This window comes from Nomascus leucogenys, chromosome 4 (assembly GCF_006542625.1).
Source record: "Nomascus leucogenys isolate Asia chromosome 4, Asia_NLE_v1, whole genome shotgun sequence".
In the NCBI taxonomy this organism is placed as follows: Eukaryota; Metazoa; Chordata; class Mammalia; order Primates; family Hylobatidae; genus Nomascus; species Nomascus leucogenys.
In genome coordinates this window covers 103,011,957-103,039,954 of record NC_044384.1, presented here as the reverse complement: position 1 = coordinate 103,039,954, position 27,998 = coordinate 103,011,957, and the positions used below count along the sequence as shown (strand labels likewise).

The following is a 27,998-nucleotide window of genomic DNA, read 5'->3' as shown; positions in this document are numbered from 1 at the left end:
CGGAGCTTGCAGTGAGCCAAGATTGTGCCACTGCACTCCAGCCTGGGTGACAGAGCGAGACTCCGTCTCAAAAAAAAAAAAAAAGTCTCCCTCCAGTCCCCCCTCTCTGCACCTGTCACACGCATGCTCACAGATGCACATGGAGCCTCAGCCCTGCCACACCAGGTAGAGCTGGGGCACCCACCACTGGGGAGCAGGAGGCTGCTTTGGGATCTGCCCCTACTCCTGGAGTCTCTCCTGTTAGCCTAGATCCTCTGTCGCCCTCAGCTGTTCCTCGTCCACGCCGTCATCCCCTCAGGAGTGACCCTCACTTCTGGGAACTCTGGAGGCACATGAGGAAATCAGAGGTTGATGCCCAAAGGACTCTGAGTCAGGCAGCTCTGGACTCCCCCACCACATTTGGCCTGGCTGCTTCCCTTGCCTCCACCATTGCTCTTGCCTCTTAGCCCCCAGCCCCTTCATGCCCACTCCAGGGTTCTCAGAGTCCTCCATTCCGCACCCCTAGACTCAGCAAGGCTCCTTGGCTGCCCAGGTGTTTTCTCTAAGTGCTTCAAGAGCACCTACTGTTTACAGATGCTGTGTTGAGCACTTGACAGATATTATCGCATAGATTTCCACATCTCGAAGAGTTTGTTACTACAGACTTCTTTACAGATAAGGAAACTGAGGCCCAGAAAGGCTTGCCTCTGCCTAAGGTCACGCAGCTAGTAAGGTAAGACACAGAGCTCAAACTCAAACCTGTGCGACTCCAGAGCCTGGGGCCCCTGCTCAGTCCCTAGTCTACCTCCCAAACAGCCAGACCCCAAAGCTAGACTGCAGGGGGACCCAGGCCATGGGTTAACTCCCTCTGGTCCCTACCCCCCAGCAGCCCTCAGTGCCCAGGCCCCAGGCCCCCCAAACCCCTGCTCTTTCCTCCTTCCTTTGTCCTCTCTCTGCCCTGGGTCCTGCTCAGTTCTGTTGATCCCCTGTCCCACCCCTAGGGCCCCCTTCCTCCCCAAGCCATCTCTTACCCCACAAACCCCCAGAGCCTGACCCAGCTGTTTCTCCTCCTTGAAACTCAACTCTCCTCTTGGCTTACAAGAGACCTGGCAGCTCCTGGTTCCTCCCCACTCCCACCAGTCCCTCTCGGACTCCTGTGTATCCAGCTACTTCCTGGGTCTGTCTGCCATCCCCGTCCCCACAGATGCTTCACACATACCCGAGATGAACCAGGTTCCAACTCAGTTCCTGTGAGCCCCACCCCAAAGTGTCCACAGACAGGAGGAACTCAATATTGACTGAATACATCGATGAATGAATGATTTATCCTCAACAAAGCAAGCCCTTCAGCTTGGTATATCCTGGCACCACTTCCAGCCTCTCCTTGTCCTATACGACCCCCTAGGCGAAGCTTCCCAAGCAAGGCCTCCTTCTCTCCTCCCTGCCCCTTGCATATTCCAGGTCATCTCCCACTTCTAGGCCTCAGCTCCTGCCCTCCCATCCGCTAGCTCAATCCACTGGAAGGCACCTATTTCTCCTTAGCCTGGGAGGTACTGGGAAGGCTGGCTGGCTCCAGTCACACAGCCAGCAAGTCCCTGCTAGTCACACCCCCATTTCTTGCCAGATTCCTGTCCCCAGCCTGTGGCCCTCTGGCTGTGCTGAGCCTGGGGTAGCCCACACCTGTCTGCCAGCCCTCATCCCCTTCTGTGGCAGAACACAGGGCAGGGCACACAGGAGGTTGCCCTAAGCTGATGAGGGTGAGAGCAGGTGGCTGGACCATACTTACTCTGAATCTGGCGACAGCTCCGAGATGCTGTGAGACGTGGCAGAACGCGGCGTGGAGGGCCCAAGCACAGAGGCTGTGGCAGAAGGTGTGGCAGTGGTGTGAGGGCCCGAGGGTGTGCTTGAAGATTGCACGGAGGACAGGGCCGAGGAGTTGAAAGAGGCAAGGATGGAGGAAAGAATGTCCAACTGTTCTGTGGAGGGGCCGTGGCTGGGGCCACTGACCGGGTCCTCCCTAGCTCTGAGCAGCTGTGGGGGTGGCCCAAGGGCTTCTCTTGAGGGGTGCCGGCTAGGCATCTGGTCTAGCTGCTCCCGAGAGTTCGAGCTCCTAGACAGAGAGTCCAGCGGCCGGGATGGCAAGAGGGGGTCCCTTGAGAGTTGCCGTTGGGGAGACAGGGGCAGGGGTGGGGGCTGTGGGTCAAGGTCCCGGGTGCGGCGGGGCGGGGGCAGCCTGCTCAACCACTCTCGAGGTGCCCCTAAGTCCAGCGCATCCCGTGACCCGAAGCGGCCAGCCATGGCGCCAGGGTAGTCCCGGGGTGGCTGCCTCCGTGGCAGGGTGCTGCCCCGATCTCTGGGCTCCAGTCGGCCCGGTGCAGCGTCCATGCATTCCTGGGACCCTGGCCGGCTCAGGGGACGTAGAACAGGGGCAGGGGCTTCCTCTAGTCGCTCACGGCTCAGTTGCCGCCTGAGGAGCAGGTCCAGCTGTTCTCTAGAAGAGTAGCGGCTGGCTGGCTGTGAAAGGCTACCTGTGCCTCCGCCAGCATAGATGCGACCATAAGAGGCAGCTGGCACAGCACGGTGGCCCAAGGTGGCTGCACGGCACCAGGACAGCTCAGGGGCACCTCGGGTCTGTGGCACCAGTGGGTATTGCAACCGGTTCTTCAGGATGCCTGTGAGGGGAAGAAAATGGGGGGCAGGGTGTGTGTGGGAGGGGGAGGGCAGGCAGGAATTCCTGAGTCTAGGGGTGTGGCAGCCCTTGGGATCCTTCCAACACAGGGTTGGGAGCAGGAACCCCTTGGGGAGCAGCAGAGGCAACCCTGGTGGTCCCAGAGAGGCAGCAGGACAGGGGTCAGAGTGGAAGGGCAGTCATCTTCCAGTTGTGGTCCCAGGGCAGGGGGAGGGCGGGCAGGTCCCAAGGTGCAGGGGATGGGGCAAACCTCCTGAGGTCAGAAGAGGGGCAGCCCTCAGGTCCTGACAATGCAGGCCTGGCTGAAATGCAGGAACCCCCTGGGTTGGACAGGAGCAGTCCCCAGGGTCCCTGTGATGCAAGGGTGAGGGCAGAAACCTCTTCTCTGGGTCCCCATAAAAGCAGAGTAGGGGGCAGAAATCTTCCAGACCAGAGCAGGGGCTCTGGGATCTGGGCGGGGGGCGGGGGGGAAGCAGCTCCTAGGGTCTCTGAAAAACAGACGGGCTGGGGCAGGAGTGGTCCCCTGTGGTCCCCCTGTGGCGCTGGCCAGGGTAGAGGGGGACAGAGAATTCCCAGGTCAGGATAGGAGCAGTCCCTGAGGACCATGAAGCAGGCTAGAGAAGCAGAAGCGCCCTAGGTCAGAGTAAGAAGAGCTCTCAGTTTGGGATAAGGAAGGTGCAATCCCTTGGCTCAGGGCATGAGCAGCCCCCAGCGTGCCTGCGGTGCGGGCCAGGGCTCAGGAACCGTACCTTTCCTCTGGCACTGGGCCCGGCCCAGAGAAGCTTCATCCCCACTGGTCAGGGCCGGGTCTGGCTGGTTGTTGTTAGCTGCGTCCTTGCTGGTGTCCAGCCCCAGGCGCCTTTCAGAGCCCCAAGTCTGCAGAGCACAGGGGGCTGCCTCGCACTCCCCCAGGGCTGGCCAGTAGGACAGGAGGTCATTGCCATCCACATCTGTGGAGCCAGGGCAGGTTACAGCTTCTGGGTTGATCCCAGTGACTCATGACCCCTGACCCTAATGACCCTTGACACCCTGGCTGTTCTCATTGAGCAGAAGTGGGAACAGGAGGGTATCTCCTCAGAGATCAATGGGTGGGGGTGACTGGTGAGCCCCCTCCCCGTAACTGGAGGCGGACAGACTAGAAGTTGGGGAACCTGATGTCTGAGGGGTCAGAAAGACCAGGCTGAACCCCAACCGCAGGAAAGATGGGGAGCTGGAGGGATAACAAATGGGGCATCCCTTGGTGACCCAAGGGGTCAGAGGGCGCCTGGCACCTTTGGGGTGGGTGAGGAGCCTCTCACTCTGGGCTGCCCGGCGGAGTGGCCGTTGGAAGCGCCCCCGCGTCCGGCCATTGTCCTCGCTTTCTGAAGATGGAATGGAGAGACTCCTCTCCTCCTCCAAGGACAGGTCACTGTCGGAGTCTGAGTCTGCACCTGGAGTTGGGAAAGTCAGAAGTACTTTCAGAGGTAAGGGACTTGGAGATAAGGAAACTTGGAGTTGAGGGTCTAGAGGTGGGTACGGCAAGGGGGGTAGGGTTGGGGACGGGAACCGGGGCAGGGCTTGGAGTGGAGGTAGAAGCAGAAGGGCTGGGACTTATCAGAGGGAAGGACGAATCAGGAGTGGACTGGGAGAACCAGGGCTGGAGAGGTAGGTGCCTCCTGAGGCAGGGACCTTGGGGGAGATCGTCCCACCCCAGTCAGCCACTGCTCCCAGTATGGGGTAGAAGAAAAGGGGATGGGGAAGAGATCCTCTGCCTCCCTCCTCCCTGCCCCAGGCCCCAACTCCACCAGCATCTCGATGGAACATGGCCACGTCCAGGTCAGTGGGGCCAGCATGAGCCTGGAGGCTGTGGTCAGTGTGGTCAGCGGCTGAGCCATGTCGAACCAGGACATTGTCCCTGGAAATGCAGGAGCCCCCCCGCCATGAAAGAGGGATGTGATGGGGTGCCTTGGAGGCTGGAGTGTCTTTGAGTGCACAGCCAGCTGCGGGTGGAATGGCATCCCTGGGTATGTGGTGGGAAGCATTTAGGGCAGAGGCAGAAGCAGGGCCCCAGATGGCCAAGATGGGTGGAGCCACCCACTCTAGGACCTGGTCATGCCAAGCCCTGGTAAAGTGGGGCTGGACTAAGCTGAGTGTGCCCTCACAAGGAGGCCCTTCCTCTCACCTGAGGTAGCTGCGGCCCCGCTGGCTGTCCTGGTCCTGGGTCCGGCCGGAGCGGGCGCTGCTCACAGAGGAGACGGTGGAAGCGCCCAGAGTGATGCGGATGAGGCCACTCTCCTCAAAGAGAGCCGTGTTGTTGTAGGCCCCAGGTCCCTGGGGATGGTGGGGACAGAGTGTGAGCCTACCCTGAAGCAGCCTCAAAGCCTGGCTTCTCAGGGCCCCCATCCCGACTCACCGTCCCAGGTGCTGGCCTTGCCTCCTCGGGTGCTGCCTTCCTGCCCAGACAGGCTGGTGTCCAGGCAGCCCGAGCGTCTGCATTCAGGACACAGAAGAGCAGCAGCACCGCCAGGCCCTGTGGGTCAGCGAGGGTCAAAGCAGGGTCGGCAGGGGTCAATCAGGGACCATTATAAGTCACTGTGGGTCAGCAACGGGGTCAGTCACTGTAGGCTAGTGCGGGTCAGTGAGGAGCCCGTGCGGGACTCAGTAAGGGAGTCAGAGAAGGTCAGCAGGGGAGAGGTTGGGGCAGCAGGAGTGGCTGGAGTCGGTAAGGTCAGTGTGGACCAGCAAGGGGCTGGGAGCCTTGGTGTTGGTAAAGGTCAATCCAAGATCAGCACTCAGTCTGGGATCAGTGCCTAAGTTAGAGTCAGCTCCAGGCCTGGGGGCAGCAGCTAGAGCCAGTGTCTGGTCTGGGGTAGTACCCAGCCTGGCAAAGTTATCCAGTAAGAGTCAGCTCTAGGCCTAGGGTCAGTGTCTGCCTAGGGATGGCCCCAGCCTACTGAAGGCCCACCTTGTTCTGGGGTAAGGGAGGGGCACTAGAGTCACCTGGAGGCCGCAGAGTCCGGCATGGAGGTAGTGGAAGGCCAGGATGCTGTGGTTGACTGCCAGGAGCCCAAAGAGCCAGGAGGCACTGACCAGCAGAAGGAGCAGGAAGGAGCTGCGAAGGGTCCTGCTGTGGGGACATGGGAAGACACAGGAGGACATGCAAGGCTCATGTAGGATTCATGCAGGGAACATGGGAGGACACACAGGGGCCACACACAAAACGTGAAAAAAAGGAACTCACACGGGAACATGGAGGTCTCTGGAGGACACTGGGGGAGATGGGAGGTCCCACAAAGAAGCAGGAGAGCAGTCAAACAGCCATGAGGACACGGGAAAACACAGGGGTATGGGAGCCCCAAGGGAGGGCATGGAAGACAGGTGGGAACACACAGGGCAGGGGGCAAAGTGAGCCACCCAAGCCATGGGAGACTCTGGGGGGACCCAGAGGACAAGGAGAGACAGCAAGGCAGAAGCACATGTGGGGCCACAGTATAGCGAGGGCGCCAGAGAGGGACCACAGTTCAGGGCAGGTGTGACTTCATTCCTTCATCCAGAACTTGGAGCCCAACCTGCACCAGGGAAGATCTGGGGGCCCCAGACCCCGCCCCCAGGAGGGACCTGCCATCCTGAGAATCCCCCTTCCTCCAGCCAGCCAACTCACAGTGCAGAGGTCTTCTTGGCCTCCCTCTGCCCTGTGGAGCAGGATGTGCGGGCAGCGAGGAGAAACATGGTCCCGTTCATCTGGACCCACGGCCAGACATGTGGGGCCGGGCAGGGCAGAGAGAGAGAGAGAGAGAGGCAATGAGAGACAGAGAGAGACTAAGATTCACAGAGAGAGGCAGAACCAGTGAGAAATTCACACATACACACACACACCAAAGGAGCTTAGCATCACAGAAAAAGAAATTGGGAACCTGAGAGGGACTGAGAGAGAGAGAGATGAAGAGACAGAGGCAGGGACAGGCAACTGAATCTCTGACCCCACGCCCCCATCTCCATGCCAGTTGAATGGGAGTGGCCACTGACCAGAGGACAGAAAAAATGAAGGCCGAGCCCAGGAAGCCTGCAGAATGCCACCTGACCGCCCTCAGCTGAGTCCACTGCACCTCCTCCCCCCATGAGGGAGGGAAGTACAGAGGGGGCACCAAGTCCGGGGCACTCACCACTATGACCAGGACAACAGGGCCAGCAAAGCTCCAGATGAGGGGCTCATGGACTGAGATCCAGCAGAAGTCAGGGTTCCCATAGCCCTCAGGGTCCAGGCCCACAGCAAGGCCTTGGGAAGAGAAAGGGTAGGACTGAGGGTGTGTGTTCCAGAGCTGCTGACCAGCCCATGTATGGGAGAAAGCATGGGTGAGGGCAGAGCAGCTCCCCCATGAATAGATGGCTTGGAGTTTGAGGTTGGGGGTCATGAATAGATGGCTTGGGGTTTGAGGTTGGGGGTCATGAGCAGGAGTGGGGACAGGGTCAGGGGTCAGGCCATGTGATGGATGGAGGTTGGGGGTCACATCCCTCACCCAGCAGCACAGCAGGGACGCCCCAGCCCAGGGCATGGTAGAAGCGCATGGCGCCGCGGTCCACATTGCGTGGCTCAACCTGCATGCGGTAGAGGTGCAGCCCCTGCACGAAGAGCCACGCGAAGGTGCTGAGGAAGAAGTAGTGCAGGAGGATGGCGACTGCAGTGCACACCAGCTGAGGGCAGGGGGGCATGTCAGGACCTCTCCTGCCTCACCCACCTCTGACCCCTACCCCAGGCATCTGCTTCCCACCTCTCACCCCTCAACCACAATATCTTACCCCAGCATCCTGCTGAAAACCCTGGCCCCAACCCGAGCATCCCTGACCTATGACCCTGAGTGACCCTGAGTTTTGGCCCCAGGCCTCCTGGGCCAGTAGGGTCATCGGGACACAAGTTCCCTTGCCCTGATCCTGCACCTGATTGTGGGTCCTGTGAATCCCCAGCAGGAAGAGGAGCTCTGCCACCCCCAGGGCGGCTGCCACATTGGCATGGATCCCACGCACATTGGACTTGAGGCTGCGCAGGCTCAGCAGGATGGCTGCAGTCAGCACCAACGCAGCCACAGACACAGCCACGACCACATGGGTGAACACAGCCAGCAGCTCCAGGTCGCCCTCCAGCCTCTACAGAGACAGGAATGGTTGATGGGCTGTTGGGCAGAATCCCTGTGTCCCTTTGACCCCCTACTTCCTTGGGAAACTGAACACAGCCCCACCTCACGGGGAGAGGCATCCATGAGGACCCCAAAGGTCCCTGTCCGGCTGCAGCGACACTGTGCATGGGACCCATTCCTGTGCACCAGCTCGCAGTCCCGTGCTGTCCACACACCATGCTGCTCCGCCCTGCAGCCACAGGGCAGTTAGACACAACTGTGACCCACTGTCAGGCAGGGGTTTGTGAGAGATCATGGGAAGGGCTGAGGGTGCCTGGAGTTGGGGTACAGCATTCCTCATGGTCCGGGTTGCACAACAGCACTAGTGGGGGCCCCAGGGGTAGGCTGAGACTATCAGTTGGCCTCCCAAGGGCTAACAGGGGACCAAGGGTTTCCAGAATGGGGGTCCTCACAGGCCAGGTGGGTCCCACTGCACACAGATGGCCTTGCTCCGATTCACTGTCTGTAGCAGGCGAAACTCTAGGCTGATGGGGGACTCCAGGATTCCCCTTAGGAAGTTGCGTCCATGGAACACAGCCACGCTGACCACCGGGGAGTTCATGACGGGGTTCTGGGGAAGCCTGGGGAGATACCCATCTGGGCTTGCACACTGCTGACTCCCCATGCTCAGCCTGCTTGCCTCACCCCGTCTTCGTGCCACTCGCCAGGGCTGACCCAGGGTCTGGGATGTCCCCAGAGTAGAAGCTGTTTCTAAGATTCCCTCCAGCCTCTGTTGGGCTGCTGAGGGGCTGAGCAGCTCCAGGGGACCTGCAACTGTTTGCCTCTGATTGCCCTCCCTCCTACCCCCATCAGTCAGCCTGTCCTTGTCTGTCTCTGTCAGCCCTTTGGTCTGTCTGTACCTAGCTCATGGATCCCTCCTGTGTGTGGCTCTGTGTCTGTCAGCCTGTGGCTCTGTCACTGTACAACTCCAGAGAATAAGATTCACACAGAACCCCGCGAGGACGGGGCTCCCTGGAGCTGTGCTCCTCTCTGTGTGTTGTGAACCTACGCATCTACCCACCAAAAAAGGGGCTGTGGGGCTGAGAAGTTTGCAGGAAGCTCAGGGGTGAGGGGCCTGAGTACCTGGCACCTCGGCGTTCCGCCTGGAACTGGGCAGGGAGCAGTCCCCCCAAGGTGCGGTAAACGAGGAGAATGATAATGGAGATCCCAGGCTCTGGCTCTGGCGGGGCTGGTGGGGGGACCACACTTGAGGTGGTGGAGTTTTCCATGCTGCTGCTTGTGGGCAGAACTGCCAGGAGAGGAGGAGGAGCTTCTGTCAATGACCTTTGACCCAAAGCACCCACCAACCCAGCTCTGAACCCGATCAACCATGGGGGTCTCTTCCCTGCGGGAGCAGAATTGGGGATTGCAGGGAGCATGAACCCAAAAAGTAACAGTCAAGGCCTGGGAGGGGTCATCTGTGATGAGGGAGAGGGTCTGACAAAGTGAAGGTGTGGCAAGGTGGAGGGTGGAGGGGAGATGTGGGAGGGAGGGTAGAGGGGAGATGTTGGGGGGAGGGTGGAGGGGAGATGTGGGAGGGTCTGACACTGGGGAGGTCTGGAAAGGGGAAAATTGGCAGGAGGGCAACATGGTATCTGGTTGGGGGGACAGAGAGACAGGACTTGGCCCAGGGGTCCCCCAGGGGCTCTCACCTTCAGATGGGGATGGCCGTGGGGACTGGGAAGGCAGCAGCACATGCGTGTGAGGATCCCAGGCATCCTGGCCCCGAAAGAGGTTGCTATGGTAGCGAGGGTAGCGACGGGCCCCCCGGGGAGAACTGGGGTGCTCCATGCGGTCAATGCTGAGCACTACCCAGGAGAAAGAAAGGGGAGGCCCATCATGGACCTCTTCCCCCTGCCAAGGGTTCTACTCTTACTCGCATCCCGTGCCTGAGTCCCACAATCCGTTTTCCTTGCTACCAGCTCGGAGCCGGTCCCTACAAAACGCTGAGGGTGGTGGCTGAGTCTCCTGCCATTAATGTTGGCATCGATAGCCACAGCCCCTCAGACCTTCAGGTACCTGCCCTTTCATGGCCCCCCTGCTGTCCCCCGCCCTACCCCACCCACAACGTACTGATATTAGGTGTCACCAGCCCCATGGGATTCAGGTACGTGAGTTCCATATTCCTTGCGAGCGTGGCTGCATACTCCTCCAGGTGCCTCACCAGCCCCGCGCTGCCTGGGGAGCCCCCAGGGGCCCGCTGCCCCAGTGCTGCCCACAAGTCCCCTGTCTCTGGAGCAAGCAGTGCAGAGCCGGCCCACAGCAGATTCTGGGAGGATGGAGATAGAACTGGGCTCAGCCAGGTGGTGAGGATGTATGAGGGGATAGGGCAGGCCTGAGAGGTCTGGACGGGTGCTCAGAGGGGCTCCAACAGGCAAGGGGGTGGGGCTGCAGAGGACAAGGACAGAGGGAGAGCCCAGGACCTTCACTTCCCAAGAGGACAGCAGGAGAGCCTGAGCTGAGGATCCAGGGGCAGGAGGCTGGGAGCTGGGGAGCCAAGGCACTGAGAACATAGGGCACAGCCCCACCTCGTTGAAGTGGGCATCCTGTGTGGCTGTCAGCCCGAAGCCCTGCTGATGGCTCTCGAAGGCCAGCAGGTGGGCCAGCAGGCGGGCAGTGACTCGAACATCTTGGCTAAAATAGTGGTCAGTGTGGCCAGTCACCTCCCGTAGCCGCTGAGCCAGCTTCTTGGCCTCCATGGTATCCAGTGCCGTCTTGTTCAGCTCTAGGCCATCCAGCTGCCAGGACAAGGAGATGGTTGCTCTGTGGTCCCTTAGGCCTTCCTCCAAAGCCTCACAGGGAGAAAGGCTTGCCAGATTAAAGGGCAACCAGGAAAGGCTCAGGAGTTCAAGGGCTAGGGTGTGATATCTGGGGCCCACCACAGGCCAAGGAAGGCCTTAGGTTGCAGGAAAAGGTCTGGGCAGTCTCACCAGCAGACTGAGTTCTCGAAAGGCAGGGGAGGTACAGTTGAAGAGGTCGGGCTCCAGCCAACCCTGGGCCTCATCACACAGCCGCACAGCAGCACCTGGAGGCAGGCAACCCCTGGTCAGGCCTGGGGCCTGGATACCTTTGCTGAGGAGATAACCGCAGCACCCTCTCCTATCCTGGGGGAATCCCTGAGGCAGAAGTCAGAGTCATGAGCACCTATAGCTGCACCCCTGGAGGTAGCGGCCCAAGCCCAGGTAGGCCCCAGCTGCTTGTCAGGCAATTCCTGAGAGGGCCGTAGACCATTCTCAACCAGCAACCATACAAAGCACAAGGGTGGGGCTGCACACACTCACCCACGTGGGCCAGGACAGGCTCACAGATGTGCTGGTTCACACACACACCAATGCTCACCAATTACACACAGATGTATGGACCAGACCAGCACACAGACACACAATGCTCTCTCTCACACACACAGAAGAGGGCTTCTAGGAACATCCAGTGAAAGGTGAGAGGATTCTCACACAAGTTTTAACTGCCCCAGTGGTTACTTTGCTGTCATTTCTCTCCCTTCTCTCTGGGGTTGGGATGGAGGTTGAATGAGAATTGACTTGGATCTTAAAAAAGTTTGTAGCTACCAACAAGAGAGAGCCTAACTTAATCACAGAATCCCTCCCCGCAACAGATTCACAGACACGTGCACAGGCACAGAGATACACACATGAGCATGCGTACGCAAACAATCTCTGTCCAGCCACTGCAGAGACCTCAGGCAGCAGGGAGTGTTCTGAGAGGAACTCAGGCAGTGGGGAGGGGCCCCCAAGCAGCAGGAAGGAGCTATAGGGTCCTCAGACTGAGGAGGGATCTTTCGTGACCTCAGGCAGTGGGGAAAGTCCTATGGGGACCCCAGGAACTGATGAGGGGTCAGCAGGGTCCTCAGGCAATGGGGAGGGGTCTCTGGGGATCTCAGACATCAGAGAAGGGTCCCTGGGGTACTCAGATAGCCAGAAGGGGCCTGCAGGGACTTCAGGAAGCAGGGAAGGGTCTGCAGGGACCTCAGGCAGCAGGAGGGGTCTGCAAAAGCTCTGGCAGTGGGAGGGGGCAGCACACCTGAGCAAACACGTACCCCTTACCTGCACCCCGCAATCCTGCCCAGAAGCCAAGAGAAACAGATGGAGGCTCAATGAGGGTGTAGGGAGGGGCCCAGAGCCCCTAATCAGTAGTGAGGGGCCCACATGGACTCCCACCCCACTTCCACCTCTTTGCAGGAACAAAGCCACCCAATTTAGGAAAAGAGATGTCTCTAGCAGTCAGAGGACAGGCCCACCCCCACCCTCAGTGATGCCCTTTCCCCTCACATACTCACCCAGGGCCCCCCGGGGACAGGGCACTGTGGCCAGGACACCAAACTTTGTCTGGGGCCACCACACACCAGATCTCAGGGACTTAGGGCAGGCATCATAGAGCACTAGAGAGAGAAGAGGTGCTGAGCCAGGCAGTCAGGGTCCGGAGCAGGTGGCAGCCACACCCACTGCCCCTCCACCTCCCTGCAAAGGCCCACTGCCCGCCACTCCTGCTGGCTTCTCAGGAGCTGACCTGTCAGATTCTGTGACAGGTCAGCAAAGTACTTGGGGCAAAGGTAGGGTTCCCTGGGTGTAAGTGGTCTCCCTCAGGAGAAGCTTCCAGAGTCCCCAAGGAGTCAAGTGTGCCACTGATACGTGATGGTGGCACACTGGAACCAGCCCTCTATGAGTGGAGCTGGGTGCAGCCTGCTCACCCCGGCAGCCGCTGGCTGTCACCTCTGCGAAGGGACTGTCACAGCTGTTGCACTGGCGGCCAAGGGCTCCTGGGCGACAGGGGCACTGCCCGCTGTGGGGTGCACATGAGCGCGAGGTGGAGCCCACAGGGTAGCAGTCACATGGGAGGCAAGAGTCACTGCCCCGCGGTCGGTAGTGGAACTCCTGTTTGAGGATGGGCCAGGGGCCTGAAGTCAGAGGTCAGGGCTTGGGAAATGAGCGGAATCAAGGACAAAGGGTCAAGAGAACAGTGCTCATGGGTCAGAGGACACCTGGGCCATGCGTGAAGGCAAGGGAGGGGTCACGGGTAAAGGATGAGAGACAGCAACTAGGTCACAGGACACAGGCAAGAGGTTAGGGCCCAAGTCAGGTGGCGGAGGTCAGCAAGCTGGACAGGAATTGCAGATTGCATCCAAGGAAGGGTTAAAAGGTCAGGGACCAGGCGCACCTTGCAGTGACACTGCCCATTTGTCTTGTTGCAGTTGGGATCAAAACCTTTGTGAACGTCACAGTTGCAGGGGCCACAGGTTGGGCTCCCCCACCAGCCCCGTGGGCACTGCTGGTCCATCCTGGGGGTGCAGAGGCAGGTAAGATGCCTCCATGGTATCCCAGTGACCCTCCCTGTCCCTGCCAGGTCTCCCCATCGCCTCAGCCCCAGCCTCTTACCTGTGCTCACAGTGGTGCCCGAAATAGCCACCCACACAGTCACAGGTATAGCCATGGGGGGCTCCTGGGAGGTGCCGGCATGATCCCTGGTTCTGACAGGGGTTCAGGAGGCAGGCATCTACACAGCCTGGGCCGTAGTAACCTGCAGATTGGGTCAGAAAGCTCAGGACCCTGGTCGCAGAGCATGGAAGGAAGCAGGCACCCGTCCCCAGTCCCTGCCTCCTTCAGGTTCCCCAGTCTTCATCATGGGCCCCTAATGCCTGCCCAGGTCACCCTTCCCCCAACCCTCTCAAGGCCCACCTGGCCAGCAGGTGCAAGAAAAAGTCTGCCAGAGGTCCCGGCAGTCGGCGTGAGGTGGGCAGGGCCCAGAGGCGCAGGCGTTGGTCACAACACAGCCAGGCTCCGCATTCACTCGGTGGCTGGGGGGTAGCAGGGCCGGGGAGCCAGAGGGTGTGGAGCCGAGCCACACCCCCTGTGGACACACAGCCAGCAAGGGGTGAGACCATGTTAAGGCACCTCAGCCTCAAGTACTGCAGAACCAGCCACCCTGTCTGATGATCGCTGACATGCAGTCTTCTGATACCCTCAAAAAACCCAGGCCTCAAAAATATCCCCAATGTGGTACCCCTGTGGGACCCTAATTGTGCTGTTTCTGACACAAATTCCTAAAGGCCCTTGATAATCCAAGCTAGACTCCCACCTCCAATGCCACAGAAAGGCTTGACCTAGCTCTCAACTCTGGGTCATTCACCCCCTCGCGCCAACCTCCACTTGAATGCTGCCTTTCAGGTCCCAAGGAGCCCCTGACCTCTGACACCTGACCCTAATGCCCCATATCACATTCCCATGCTGACCCCCACCTGGATGCAGCCAACCAGACCCTGAGGAGCCTCCTCTGCACTGCCGGGGGGCAGGCCTCCCACGTGGAGCTGCTTTACCTTCAGGCCCTGCAGCTCACTCCCCACCGGCACGGTGTCCTGGAGGAAAGGGGGCAGTCAGCACTGAGGGACAAGGGCCTGATGAACCCCTGTCATAGCCCAGAGTCAGTCTTGGCCTTCTTCTAGCCCTTCTAGGCTGCCCCCTCCCTCCTGGACCCACAGCAGACCTTAATATTGCTTGATTTTGACCAGGGGTGGGTAGAGACTGGGGCAGAGACTAGAATGGGCTTCTAGGAATCAGGCAAAGTGCTGGCTACAGAGATTCTCCAAGACCAGGCCCCAAATCTGGCACAAAGAGGGCCTGAGAGTGGACCAACCTGGCTGGTGGGTGGGCTCAGTGCAAGGATATATGGTGGGGAACTGGGGGAAGAACATCAGACTCAGTGCAGTGGAGGGCACTGAAAGGAGCTGGACTAGAGGTGGGGTCAAATAAGGCGGATCTGGTTGGAAGGCTGAGAACAGACTACCCCGGGGTCAGAGGCCAGACCTGGAAGAGGCTAAAGTCCAGTGAGACCATGAGGACATGGTAGCCCCGCCGGCCACCTGGTTCCTCCTGCAACTCCAGCCGCAGATCGTGCCACCGGCCATCACTGACAGTCACCTGGTCCAGAAGGAGATGGGAAGCACGGCCCGAGCCCCTGGTCACTGTCACAGACAGTAACCCCCGATCTAGCTGTGGGCAGAGATGCATAGCCCTGGGGTTAGAGCCCCAAGTGGGCTGGGACTTGGAGGTGAGATCAGAGGGCTCAGAGGTCAGGAATATCAGAGGTCAGAACAGTGGGGTCAAGGTTATACCTGGCACACAGGGCACTGTGCCAGGGGACATCATGTTGCTGATATGGGGTCAAGGGGCAGAGGATAGGACCAGGTGTTGTGGGTGGGTTGGTGCAGCTTGCATAAGAGAGAGCTATGCTGGAGCCCTGCACCTGAAGAGGATATAATGATGGAAAGAGAATCAAGGGCTAGGGTCCAGAGCAGGGTCAAGTGTGGTTGGGACACCTAGCAGAATAGTATGCTGTGTGACCAACCTGAACCCACAAGAATGTCAGTGGCGGCCTAAGAGACTGAGAACTGAGGGTATAGGGAGGGTGAGCAGAGTGGACACACCTGGCAAAGGAGTGTGCTATGTGGCCCAGCCTGCACTTGCATCAGGACCCCCTGTGTTGCCCGTGTCCGAAATGCCAGCCCCAGGTACCATGGCACAGACACAGCCATGTCACTTCCAAAGTTCCAGCTCAGTGTGCCGTTGCCACGGAAATGGTGGGGATGGGCCATAGCTGAGTGGATAAGAGAAATAGGGTTACAGCCCCTGCCCCAGGAACAGATCGGATCCTGCAGGCCCCCCGCCCCATGCTGCCCACTTACTAAGCCGACAGTCTTTGCCGCCAAAGCCCACAGGGCAGTCGCAGCTGAAGCCGCCCCAGCGCTCCGAGCAGTAGCCACTGTTCTTGCAGGGGCCTGAGTCACAAAAGTGTAGCTTGGCTTGGCAGCCTGGGAGAGGAAAGCACATGGAGGACATGAGAACAAGGGTTGGGGGGCACAAGTGCTGGACAGGACTTTAGTGTCCAGAGGGGCTGAAAGAGACCAAGATCTCAGCCCCATTTTCTTTCGATGAGTGGGGTTGGTAAGAGTCAGGCCCTAAAGTCTGGGCTGTAGCATGGTGCTTGTCACCAAAGGAGACTGGGTTGAAGTCAGGTGTGGAGTCACCCCATGGAGTCCTCCACTCCCTCCCTATGATGGGGATAGGGCCATAGGCTGGACTGGTGGAAACTTCCGGCCTACCTGCCACGGTGCCATTATTTGCGACAAAAGCCGCCATGTCCACTCGGCGGCCATCAATGTGCAGGTCCCGCATACAGCCGATGAAGTCCTTATGGGATACGGGGAAGTTCTCGGGGAGGTTGGGGACACCTCCCAGAAGAAGAGGGCCCGTCAGGTCCAGAGACCTGGGGATCAGGGGTCTGGGTCATTGGTGGGACTGGGGCCAGAGTAGAGTTGCTCCTGGGGGACCACAGGAAGCAGGGGGGTAGGACCCAGACGGTACGGTGATTGAGGGAGGAAAATAAGGCCAAGCTGGGGAAGGAGTTAGGATCTTACTTCAGTTGGGGTACAAAGGGGCACCCACGATGGGCTGATGGTCTGGGGAAAGGTAGGTGAACAGGGGTTGAGGGCTACGATGAAAGAGTGAGGCATCTGGCTGGCTGGGGAGGGGATGGAGACGTGAAGTGTCTGGGGGACTGAACATGAGATGAAGGGACTCGGAGGGGACGTGGGACATTAGTGAGACTGGGGTGGGGAGGTGGAGGCTTTGGAGGACTGCCTGGGGACTGTGTGTGGGAGGAGGGAGTATGGAGTGGAATACAGGATTGGGGGCTAGGGTGAGTAGGCTTTCAGGGTCTTTGAGAGGAGAGGGAAATCTTGGTGGTTTGGGGGAAAGATGGGAGAGTTTGGCAGGATGGGATGAGGAATGGGATGTGAAGGGTTGGAGTGGGCTTTGGTAGGCAGGGGACAAGGGGACCAGGGGTCAGGGGCCTCACTTCTTGGAGCTTGTTTGCACACCAGCAGCTGCGCATGAGTAGTTGCCAATCTCAGCACCAAACTGCAGAGCCACAGCCACATCACAATCATCCACGCTCAGCACAGCCACCTTGTCCTTGGAGGGGCCCTGTGCACCCCCTAGGGCATCTGTCCGGGGCTGAAGACCCAGGCACACCAGTCAACAGTGCCCCTAGTAACCCCCGAGGAGCAGAAGTCAGCATCCCAACTCCCCTCATACCCGATGCCAGGGATGGTCCCCACCTTGTTGTAGTATCTCAGATGCACTGTATGCCATTGCCCATCACTCAAGCCCCCTGGAACTGTGGGGCTGACCACCGTGTTGGATTCACCTGGAGGGGAGACGCACGTGGAATCATCAGGGGCAGCGGAGTCGCCCCATCCCACCCCAGTCATATAAGCATATGAGCACAACCATTCCCAGAGCCACCCTGGATGCATCAGATCAGTCCCCCCACTGGTGACCACAATGGCTGGCTCAGAGTGCCTTTGAACAGACAGGAGAAACAGACTTCTTGGAGGGAGGACCTTCCCACAGGGAATGGCCAAGGAGCTAGGTCTTCACTGCTTGTATGGCGTGGAGTGTGTGCTCAGGTGCACAGTGAAGCCAACCTGAGGGGACTTGGGCCCTGCGTCCTCCAGCACACATGCACCCTTTCGCCGTCACATCCGGGGCACCCACCCGTAGAATATGTGAGCCGCACTTGGCCAGCCACGAGTTCCAGGGCCAGGAAGTCGTGCTTCTCGTTCAGGCGCCCGTTGTAGAAGAGCAGCCCGCTCTGCTGCACCGTCGCGAACCTGGGCGGGGTGGGAGGGGGTTGCGGGGGTGGGGGCGTCAGGAGCAGGGTACCACTTCACACCCACCATCCCTGCGAGGAGAAGGGGCTGGGGCGAGAGAGGAAGCGACGAGGGACGGCGGGACCGACCGGGGGGGGAGGGGGGGACGCGGGTGCAGCGAGGTCAGGAGACCCCGGGCGGGGCGTCAGGGGAGGGGCGGTGTCTCGTGAGGATGCCAGGTCGGGGCAGGCAGGAATCTGAGTCAGGGCGGGTAGGTGGGGGCGGCGTGGAGGCGCTCAGACATGGGGCGGGCACCTACGAGAGGGACAGCGTAAGGTGGAACCGCTGTCGCAGGCCGCGAAACATGACGAACGAACTGGGCGGGAAGGAGCGCGCAGCCACCTCGCAGCGCGGACCCTCGAAGGCGCCGCCTGCCGGGCACTGGCAGCGAAAGCCGCCGTTGGGCGCGTCGGTGCAGGTGCCCCCGTTGCGGCAGACGCCCGGCACGCAGTGGCCGGCCTCGGTGTCCAGCTCGCAGTCCTCTCCTGGGGGCCAAGCCGCGGTCAGAGGCGGTCACGCCCACGCCCGCCCCTGCTCGGGCCCCTTCAAAGACCGCGCGCCCCGAGGCCGGGTGCCAAGACCCCCGAAAGGTCGGGCTCTTCGGTGGACACGCCCTTTCCGTCTGACCCCGCCCCCTCCCCAGTCTCATCGCTGCCTAGGTGGCCGCCCCTCCCGGCCACGCTCTACCGCTTCTGGCCTAACCGCGTCCATACCAGCCCGTGGCCTCCGAAGTGACTCCCAGTACTCACTCGCATTGTGGTCCCGCCCCCAGCCTTGGCCCGTGCTTTCCCCGGCTCTGGCCCGGCGCCCTGCTCACCGGTGAAGCGCGGGCGGCAGACGCACGTGTAGCCTCCCTCGCGCCGCGCGCAGGCTCCGCCGTTGCGACATGGGTTGGAGTAGCAGAGGTCGAGCTCGGTCTCGCAAAAGTCCCCGGTGAATCCGGGTGGGCAGCGGCAGCGCAGGCCAGCGATGGGCTGGATGGGTCGGAACAGCGTGGAGGCCGAGGCCAGGAAGGGCGCGGACGAGTCAAAGCGGAGCACGGACACGCATTTCATGTAGTTCTCACAGGGCTCTCGCAGGCACACGTTGTCGTCGAAGGGCAGTACGTCGAGCAGGGAGCGAGCCGCCAGCGCCGCCCGCCGCACGTACAACTGCTCCTGCAGCTCCTCGGAGCTGAACCAGGGCCCCGCAGCGCCCGCCCCGGCCCTACGTGGAGCCAGCGCCGAGAAACTCACATTGAGCACGGTGCCCCCTACGTCTGTGTCGTTCTGGATGTTGAAGATGAAGACGTCCTCAGCGGGCGTAGCGAGCACCGCAGCCACGCCCTCGAGGAAGCGGCCCAGCAGCGGTGACAGGAAGCGCTCCTGCCACATGTTCTCAAGGCGCACGGTCAGGCTGTTGGCCAGCAACTCCTCCGTGATGATGACCACGCGCAGCACACACTGCGCCGTCACGCTGTGCAGGCCATCTGCAGGTGGGGGCAGGGGCAAGTGGTCATCCTGGGGAGAGTGGCCGCCCCTCCCTGGGACACAAGAGGGCTGGGGCCAGTGATAGCCTAGGCCTCCAGAACCTCTAAGTCAGCAGGCTGACCCCACCAGGACACAAGGGAGTCTGGGGCTAGTGACCACCAGCTCCCCCAGCATCAAGGTGTCAAAAAGGTGCTGCTTCCTCCCCCAATCCCCAATATAAGGAGGGGTCTGGGCCAGGGATCAAGCAACCCCACACAGTGCCTATGGGTTAGCAAGTCACTCCCCCAACAGCACTCAAGTACCCTAAGTACTCAGTAACCCACACTTCCCTAAGTTATTATGGTCAGCAGGCCAACCCAACTCAGGACACAGAGAGGAGCTAGGGCCACTGGCCACTCATTCCCAGCCACCTTTCCTTTCTCCCCTCCCCCAGCATAGCAGAACCAGCAAAACATCCCCTCCAGAAAACAAGGGTTCCAGATCAGGAATCACCTATCTCCTATTTTTGGTCAGCAAATTGCTCTTCCATGGCACTAGAAGGGGCCCTGGCCCAGTGAAGACTCAATGCCATCCTCCAGAATCCTGGGTTATCAAGCTCCAGGAGGGTCTTGAACCCTGACACACACACACACACATACACCAGCATTCTTGAGTTAGCAGCCTGCTTGCCACTCCAGACCTGGGTCCTGTGGTTTCACCGTGACCACCCCAGAGATGAAGGTGAGGTGCTTAGCTGCCTTGTTTGTCTTGTCCCCACACCCTAGCACATACTGGGTGGTCAATGAGGATAGACTGCTGAGTGAGTTGAGGGATAAATGAAGGTTGTGCCTTCTCAGGCAGTGCCAGGAGTCCCTGCTCCAGAACTGAGGAATGAGCACCAGTAAAGCCTATTTCCCAACCTCTGCAGCCTCCAGTAGGCAGGACTTCGAAAGCCTCTCCCACCTGCGCTCTCCTATTATGGAGGGGTTTGTGAAAGACCAGAGCAGATGGGGCAGGAAAGAGGCAGGTGGACCTCTGGACATTTTCCCAAAGGTCAGGGTCTCAGCCCCTATGAAGCCACTCTCCACCTGAAGCTTCCATAGTAAGCTGCTGTTCCTGACCACTCAAGTATTGGTCATTTCCTGCACAGATGGGGTAAGCGTCAGAGTGGACCCAAAGTAACCCTTCGTCTGAACATGGGCATAGTGTGGACTGACTAGCCCATACTGGCTTTGCCTGGGACCTCCAGAGGATTACCCCAGGACCTCTGACCTTTTATCAGGAGGGGAGCTATCCCTAGGTAGCAGACAGTTCTTTACAGGCTATATGGGGTCTGCTAGATGCCTTGGAATCATTGGGATTCTGTGATTATCCAGGAACCTAAGCAGAGTCCTTGTGAGGTCTATGGCAGATCTTGTAGGGTGCAGGAACCCTACCCTTAAGGGGTTCTTGGAAGGCTTAGAACTCCCTCTTTGGTTTGAGGTGCCCTGTGGAGTCCCTGAGGCCCAACAGGTTGGTGCCACTGGGTCACTTGCCTGTCCCCTGCCCCTCACCTGTGACAGTCACCAACATGGAGGCCACCAGTGGGCGGTTATTGTCTAGCTTTCGGCTGAGTCGCAGCTCCCCACTGGTCTGGTTGACCACCAGCAGCTGCAGCTCATTGCCACGCTCAAAGGAGTAGAAGAGGTGGTCGGAGACATCGGGGTCATAAGCTGGGATGCGCCCAATAATGCCCGACGGGAAGGTGTCTGAACGGTTGGATACATAGTTGTTGAAGAGGATCTGGAAGTTGTTGAGCACAGGGCTGTTGTCATTCTGGTCAACCAGGCGGACATGCACAGTGGCCCGGCTGACCAAAGGAGCAGATGTGGCCTGCACCACAATCACATATTCTTGGCGAGCCTCATAGTCTAGGTCAATGAGTGCCGTCAGTTCTCCAGAGAAGATGTCCATTTGGAACAGCTCAGGGATGTTCCCCTCCACGATCTGGTACATTATATGGGCATTGGGGCCTTCGTCAGGGTCCACTGCAGTGATCTGGGCCACCACTGAGCCCACAATGCTGTTCTCTTTCACCCGCACCTCAAACTCCTCAGCTGGGAAGACAGGTGCATTGTCGTTCACATCCTGCACCATCACCTGGATATTGACTGGAGTCCGGAGTGGGGGCACACCTCTGTCCACTGCGTAGGCAGTCAACTCATACACTGATACTGCCTCCCGGTCCAGCCGCCTCACTGTACGGACAATTCCAGAGGTGGGCTCAATGGTAAAATCTCCATCCCCGTCTTCACCATTCTGGAAAGTGTACTGGACCCGGCCATTGGCATGAGCATCCCGGTCGGTGGCTGAGATCTGCAGGACACTGGTGAAAGGTGGGGCATCCTCAGAGACCAGCCCCGTATAGTGGGAGGCCACAAATTGTGGAGCATTGTCATTCACATCATTGACCATCACCTCCACATAAGTAGTGTCTGCCTTCTGTGGGATGCCATTGTCCCGAGCTGTGATAGCCAGGGTGTAGGTCACCTGGTCCTCATAGTCTAATGGGGCCTGTAATGTAATGGCCCCTGAGTCTGCATCAATGCGGAATTGGGGCAGGTTGTCCTCCAGGAGATAGGTGATACGAGCATTCTCACCCACGTCATCATCAGAGGCACTGATGACCACTATGGTGCTACCCACTGGCCGATCTTCATTCACACTCACTGAGTAGTGGGCACTTTGAAAGACCGGCCGATGAGTGTTGGCATCTGTGATGTTGATGTGCACATAGCAGTGGTCATGAAGGGCACGGTCAGATGCAGTTAGTACCAGCTTGAAGTAGCGTTCCTGCTTGTAGTCCAGTGGCAGAGCCAGAGTCACCAGACCCACACCCCCCTGGGTGCTGATGGCAAAGCGATTCCGGGTGTTGCCGCCTGTGATCTGGTAGCTGATGGCACTGTTGGCATCACGGTCTACTGCGGTCACGCTGACCACACTGGTGCCCACAGCTGCATCCTCATTCAGTCGTAGGTGGTACTCCTTCATTGTGAACTCAGGCCGATTGTCATTAACATCCAGCACAGTCACTGTGACACTGGCTGAGGCAGAGAGTGGGGGTGAGCCATGGTCTCGAGCCTCCACACCAAAGAAGTAATGCTCCACAGACTCACGGTCCAGGGGACCACTCACAGAGACCCAGCCAGTGGCGCTGTTTATCACAAAAGGAGTATCAGGTGCCACACCAGTTAGGGAGTACTCCAATCTGGCATTCTCCCCATGGTCTGCATCGACTGCCTGAATGTGGATGACTGAGTGACCCAAGGGAGCATTTTCCAAGACAGAGACTTGGAAGGGCGTGCTGACAAAAATAGGAATGTGGTCATTGATGTCCACCACCTGGATGCTGGCCAGGCCCGTGTTGTTGGACAGCGGTGGCCGGCCAGCATCCTGCGCCCTGATGCGCAAGGCATACTCTCTCTCTGCCTCGAAGTCCAGAGGTGCCACCACCTGGATCTCGCCAGTGAGGCTGTCGATGGCAAAGTGGCCACGGCTATTGCCACTGATGATGTTGTAGTGCACCAATCCGTTGGCGTCCTTGTCCCGGTCAGTGGCCGTGACGCGCAGCACCACCGTGTGGGGGCGCACATCCTCACGCACCTGCGCCACATAGCGCTTCTCGCTGAACTGAGGAGCGTTGTCATTCTCGTCCAGCACAGTTATGTGTACGCGCACAGTGGCCGAGCGTGGCCCGGGTTCCTGGCCCTGGTCGCTGGCTTCCACCACCAGCTCATAGCTTTCCATGTGCTCGCGGTCCACTCGGCCGCTGGTGCTGATGAGGCCGGAACGTGGATCAATCTCGAAGGCGGCGGCAGCTGCAGCGCGCGCAGCTGGCGGCCCCACGAAGCGGTAGCGCAGGTTGGCGTTGGGGGGCGCGTCGCCGTCAGTGGCACGCAACTGCAGGATAGGGTAGCCTTCCTCCACATTCTCGCGAAGCGTCTCCCGGTACTGCGCTTGCTCAAAAACCGGCGAGTGGTCGTTGCGGTCGGCTACTGTCACGGCCACCATCGTGGTGGCCGAGAGGCGCGGCGAGCCGTGGTCCTGCGCGGTCACACGCAGGTAGTGACGCTCCATGCTCTCGCGGTCCAGAGCTGCCGCCGTACGGATAAGGCCGCTCTGCGGGTCGATGCTGAACAGCTCCAGCGAGCGGCTGTTCATGAGCGCCGCCAGCGAGTAGACTAGGCGCCCGGCCTCGCCGGCGTCCGGGTCCTGCGCAACCACGCGTAGCACCGCGGTGCCTGCTGCCTCATTCTCCGGCACCAGCGTCTGGTAGTTGTACTGCGGAAACTGCGGGTGGCGGTTTGCGGCGCGACGAAAGCGTGCCCGGTTCGCCGAGGTTATTTTCCTGGCTTCAGGACGGGCCGGGAGTCCCGGGGGGCGCGGCCCGGGGCGCTGCGGGAGGAAGCGGCGGCGGAAGAGACCCCGGGAGCGCATGCGCTTGGGCGCCGGCTCGGGAGCTGTCCGAGATTCGCGGGGTGCTGAACCTGATGCAGGAGCTGTCCTTGCCGTGCGCGGTGCTGAATCCAGCTCGGGGCCAGATCCCGAGGCCCGGGGAAGACAGTTCCGCCGGGGTGCTGTCCTTTCTGCTCCGGATGTTGTGGCTCTCTCGCCCTGACCCTTGCTCCCTGTTGCCCATAATTCCCCACAGCAGCGCGCGGTGCCCACTCTTTTGCGGGCGCCTGTCCCAGCGTTCCGCTGGGAGGACACCAGCTTGGGACCGTGGTGCCGAACCAAAAAGTCTGAAGGGAGGGGCGAGTTGTTCCCCGAACCCGGGACCCCTGAGGACAGAGCCCCTGGTGACAGACTACCTCTTTGCAAAGGTCCTGTCCGCCCGCAAGAGGAGACCTCTGGGCGCCAGTATAACACAGACCCTGGTCCCTGTCCTGTCTCTCGTTCGCGGCTGCCCAATGTCTGGATGCCGTGTTCAATCCCCAGCTCCTCGTTCGGCTGCTCAGGGGGCCCTCGACTGTTCCGGGCGCTTTGCCTTCTCCCTCGGAGCCCCACGAAGATAGGCTCCCTGACCCCCAGGCCAGGCCCCCCATCCTCCCGGACCCCGGGAGATTCGGGACAAAGAGCTAAGGCTCCGCCACCGATATGCGTCCTTGGCCCCGTAGTGGTAGCTAACCCTGGGTCCCAGCCCTGGTGCCCACCGCCCCCCAGCTCCTCCTGGCTGAGGGGGAACAAAGAGAGGAGAAGGAGCAGGAGTATGGGGATCGACCGTCCCCGGAGACCCCGCCACGGCGGTCGCCTCGCCATCATCCCCCGCCTCCCTGCACGGCCTCCACCGCCCCCCGCCCCGGTCCGGGCCTTGGGCTGGCCCCGCCGCTCGGACCCCCTCCCGGGCCCCTGCCGCCGCCCCGGGCCCCCGCCCCTCCGCCTGTCTCTCCGCACCCCCGCCGCCCTCTGGGCACCATCTACTCCGCGGCCGGAGCCCCTCCGGCGTGCGGCCCTGGCTTTTTCCGCCCCCACCACAGCATCCCCGAAGCTGCTGCCGCCTCCCGCAGCTCCAACATGGCTCCCGGCCGCCCCGATGGTTCGCTCCACCTCTGCCCCGGCGCCCGAAACACGGTGGTACGAACCATCGCGCATGGCAGCTCTGAGGACCGAAGCTGTTGCCGCCATCTTTATTGAGGACGTGAGCGCTGCTCATGGTGCTGAACACAGCGCGGAGGTTCGCCGTCGTTGGGTCCGCCCTCCCCACTTTCGGTCGCCGCCTTCACCCACCTCCCTCCTTCTAGGGCGCTGTCCGAGCTCCGTCTCCCAGCCTTTTTCTGTCCTTCCAGATCTCTTGTCCCCCTTCCTGACCACTAGTTCTGAACCGTGTCCCGGATTTTGGTCTGAAATTTTGGTGCCCATGAGCGTTCTCATAGCTCTGGGAGGGGGTACTGTGTGAAATCCTGGGATAGAGGGGACGATGGCTGGACAGGGGTCTGGGGTGTCAGCACCCCGAACAATAGCTTTAACTATCCCATCAGCTAGTTTTATGAAACATGTCGCGACCACCTGCTAGTTTGGATCGCCCCGGCGGAGCAGGGACCAGAGATGACCCTCCCGAGGCGGGAGCAGAGGCCAAATTCTTCCCTGCCTTGCTGGTCCCCAGCAGTCTCCTGGGCTGGGGGCCCCTTCACTGGAGGCTGCACCCCCTCCCAGGCTGCGAGTCCCGAGTGCTCTGGGATGCCACGTGGAGCCCGGCGTTGCCCCATGGCTGCGGGCCCCGCTTCTTCGGGTCCCCGCCCCTCGTCTGTCACGACCGCATGCCTTAACCCCTTGAAGGGACTGACACAGAAACTCAGTCCTTCCCCGACCCTCGGTGCATTCCAGCTCTCCCTGCCTAACTCCTGGCACGCACCGGTCTCGCCAGGCCAGTGGGTGGACCTGGCGCAACAGACGTCACGAGAGGAGCGGAGGCGAGGGGTGAACGCTGAGCACTTCAATCGGACATTGTTTCTATTGGCATAATGGGAGGCCCCGCCCCTCACGGCGGACTCATCGCATGGAGGAGGGGGCTCCGGGGATTGCCGGCTAACCGTGAGAGATAGTCCGGGAGGTACACTATACGGACCTGCCTCCAAAGGCAGAATCGATAACGAGCTGCAGCGCCGGGTGCAGAGGACGCGGGCATCCCGACACCCAGGAAGAGGTCAGGGCCGGGACCCCAGAACGCTCCACAGGGTGCGGCTCCCGCGATGGGGTGGATCCTGGTTCTAACAGGCGGGGAACTCCTGGCCAAGGCCTCTGGCCCGCCCCGAACGGTACCTATGACATCACCATCAACCAATCAGTCGGCGCATCCTCTCGCCCCTTGACTTCTCCGCTTCCGGGAGGCGGGGCTCCTGCGGGTTCCACCTCCCGAGCGCCCCTTGTGGCTACCAAGGACAGGCAGCAGGTCTCCAGTTGTTCCCTCACCTGTCTACGAATCTGAGGACCTCCCCAGGATCAGAGCTCCGCGCCGGATACACGGCCGGCCGGGGTTCCTACGGGTTTGTGGGTGGGGGTGGAGGATCTGCAGAGGCGCTTCGGACTGAACTCCTTTGAATGGGAGCCAATCGGTGCAGGGGCTGGAGGAGCGAGTCCCCCAAAGTGGTTTTATGTATTTATCTATTTAGAGACAAGGTCTCACTCTTGCGGAGTGCAGTGGTGATCACAGCTCACCGTAGCCTCGAACTCCCCAGGTTCAGGCGATTCTCCCACCTCAGCCTCCCGAGTAGCTGGGACTACGGGTACGTGTCACCACACTTGGCTAATTTTTGCGTTTTTTATAGAGATGGGGTCTCCCTATGTAGGCCAGATTAGTCTTGAACTCCTGGGCTCAAGCAATCCGCCCATCTTGGCCTCCCAAAGTGCTGGGATTATAGGTGTGAGCCACCGCGCCCAGCAACCCAGAAGTGGTTTTGACAGCACCAGCGCTTTCTGGGTCCACAATCTAGTGAGTAGAGGGCACAAAACCTGACACCACGGAGGCAGACAGGGAGGGGCTCTGCTGGGTAAGGGTGCTGGAGTCCCAGAGGAGGCGTCTGAGTCACCTTCGCAACCTGGGAAGCCTTCTTGCATAAGATGCCTGAGCAGTGCCTTGAATGACCAAGGGGAGATCCGTATCTGCAAAGGAACGGCAGGGAGGGATAGGGATTGGGGGTGGGCATCCTAGGTCTTGGAGACTGTAGGCGAATGTGCAGAGGCATAAAAGGACTATGGCTGAGGGAAATCAAGCCCTGCCCTCTCACCAACAGGGCTGGCGCTGGCCCTGGCTAACACTCCTTTTGGAGAGCAAAGCTCCTCACTCCTGAGTGGTGAGATTGCGGATCGCTCTCCATGTTGCTCCCTGCTGTGTGTCATCCCACTGTCATCCTCCCTTTGTGGCTGTTCTGTGGAGCCCCTCTCCCTCCATCTGCACTCACCTCTATGCCCCAGCCCCAGTGGCAGTTCCTAATGCACTCCTGGTAAAAAAAACAAAAACCAGATGTTAGTGATAATGGGCAAATCTTGCCCTTGCCTCCTAATAAGACCCCTATGTGGTTTAACCTCATTCTATTTTTATTTTTTTTTTGAGATGGAGTTTCACTCTGTCACCCAGGCTGGAGTTAAGTGGTGTGATCTCAGCTCACTGCAACCTCTGCCTCCCAGGTTTATGCGATTCTCCTGCCTCAGCCTCCCAAGTAGCTGGGATTTCAGGCACCCACCACCACGCCCAGCTAATTTTTGTATTTTTAGTAGAGATGGGGCTTCACCATGTTGGCCAGGCTGGTATCAAACTCCTGACCTCTAGTGATCCGCCCGCCTCGGCCTCCCAAAGTGCTGGGATTACAGGCATGAGCCACCGTGCCCAGCCTATCCTCCTTCTCTTATCAGCTCCCAACTAGAGGTCCACCCAGGACCCAGAGACCTGGATTTGAGGCTGCTGGGCAGCAGATGGCGAGATCAGAAGACCAGAGGGTAAGGGTGTAGCAGATACTGCCTGCTAACACTTCTCAGCCTCTTTCCTTCTCCTGCCTTTTCCACCCCACCTTGTGTTTGTCTACTCCCAGCCAGGTGTGCCTTTCCAGGGGAAGACCTGGCCAACCTGTCCAGCTCAATTATCCAGCAGTTCTTTGACCTCACTGAGATCTCCAGTCCATTGTTCATCACCTCAGCTATTGACCTGTGTCATTAGCCTTATAAAGTCCAGTGCCATGGCAACTCCCTGCCCTGTTCTTCTTAGACAAACTTGCTGGGCTAAAATCTAACCCCAGTTAAAATAGACTATTTATGTATTCTTTGCCTCTAGCGCAGCAGAACATTGCTGGAGGAAAACAAACAACTGTGCTAATTGGTCTCATTTTGTATTCATGACCACAAGCCTCAGTATTATATCGGAGGGCCTATCCAGTGCAGTAGGGCAAGAAAAATAATAAGTTATGAAGATTGGAAGGGAAAAAAACTCATTCACAAGCAGTAGGATTGTATATGTAAAAATTTCAGAAGAACCTATAGGT

General features: G+C 59.7%; 1 protein-coding gene across 3 annotated transcripts; it reads right to left on the bottom strand.

Moving 5' to 3' along the window:
- Window positions 1–30: 30 nt before the first annotated feature.
- CELSR3 (cadherin EGF LAG seven-pass G-type receptor 3) lies at window positions 31–24,708 on the bottom strand. Of its 3 annotated transcripts, none has more exons than XM_030811843.1 (36): window positions 20,541–24,708; window positions 18,357–19,007; window positions 17,799–18,024; window positions 17,385–17,500; window positions 16,946–17,034; window positions 16,684–16,841; window positions 15,929–16,092; window positions 15,512–15,637; window positions 15,254–15,423; window positions 14,634–14,819; window positions 14,069–14,185; window positions 13,509–13,680; window positions 13,209–13,350; window positions 12,991–13,111; window positions 12,524–12,707; window positions 12,113–12,214; window positions 11,880–11,894; window positions 10,749–10,843; window positions 10,347–10,556; window positions 9,892–10,087; window positions 9,471–9,626; window positions 8,902–9,067; window positions 8,232–8,399; window positions 7,882–8,008; window positions 7,583–7,789; window positions 7,165–7,339; window positions 6,811–6,923; window positions 6,309–6,388; window positions 5,648–5,774; window positions 5,061–5,177; window positions 4,830–4,978; window positions 4,453–4,562; window positions 3,940–4,098; window positions 3,418–3,618; window positions 1,766–2,651; window positions 31–322 (listed from the first exon to the last, which is right to left on the bottom strand). In XM_030811843.1, exons 1-36 carry the CDS (start codon window positions 24,649–24,651, stop codon window positions 295–297), a joined length of 10,320 nt encoding a protein of 3,439 aa, XP_030667703.1. In that variant the 5' UTR covers window positions 24,652–24,708; the 3' UTR covers window positions 31–294. The 3 variants fall into 3 exon arrangements, with proteins under 3 accessions (XP_030667703.1, XP_030667704.1, XP_030667705.1); XM_030811844.1 differs by having other exon boundaries at window positions 5,648–5,771; XM_030811845.1 differs by having other exon boundaries at window positions 14,634–14,747.
- Window positions 24,709–27,998: the final 3,290 nt, after the last annotated feature.

What these genes read in the sequence shown, in the direction of transcription:
- CELSR3 (XM_030811843.1), bottom strand. Translation starts at nt 24,651, where the DNA reads ATGGCGGCAACAGCTTCGGTCCTCAGAGCTGCCATGCGCGATGGTTCG. An exon ending in AAATAATGGCACCGTGGCAG is followed by an intron (nt 15,638 to 15,928) that starts GTAGGCCGGAAG and finishes TTCCTCTCCCAG; the next exon opens with GCTGCCAAGCCAAGCTACAC. An exon ending in GGGCACCACTGTGAGCACAG is followed by an intron (nt 13,112 to 13,208) that starts GTAAGAGGCTGG and finishes CTGCACCCCCAG; the next exon opens with GATGGACCAGCAGTGCCCAC.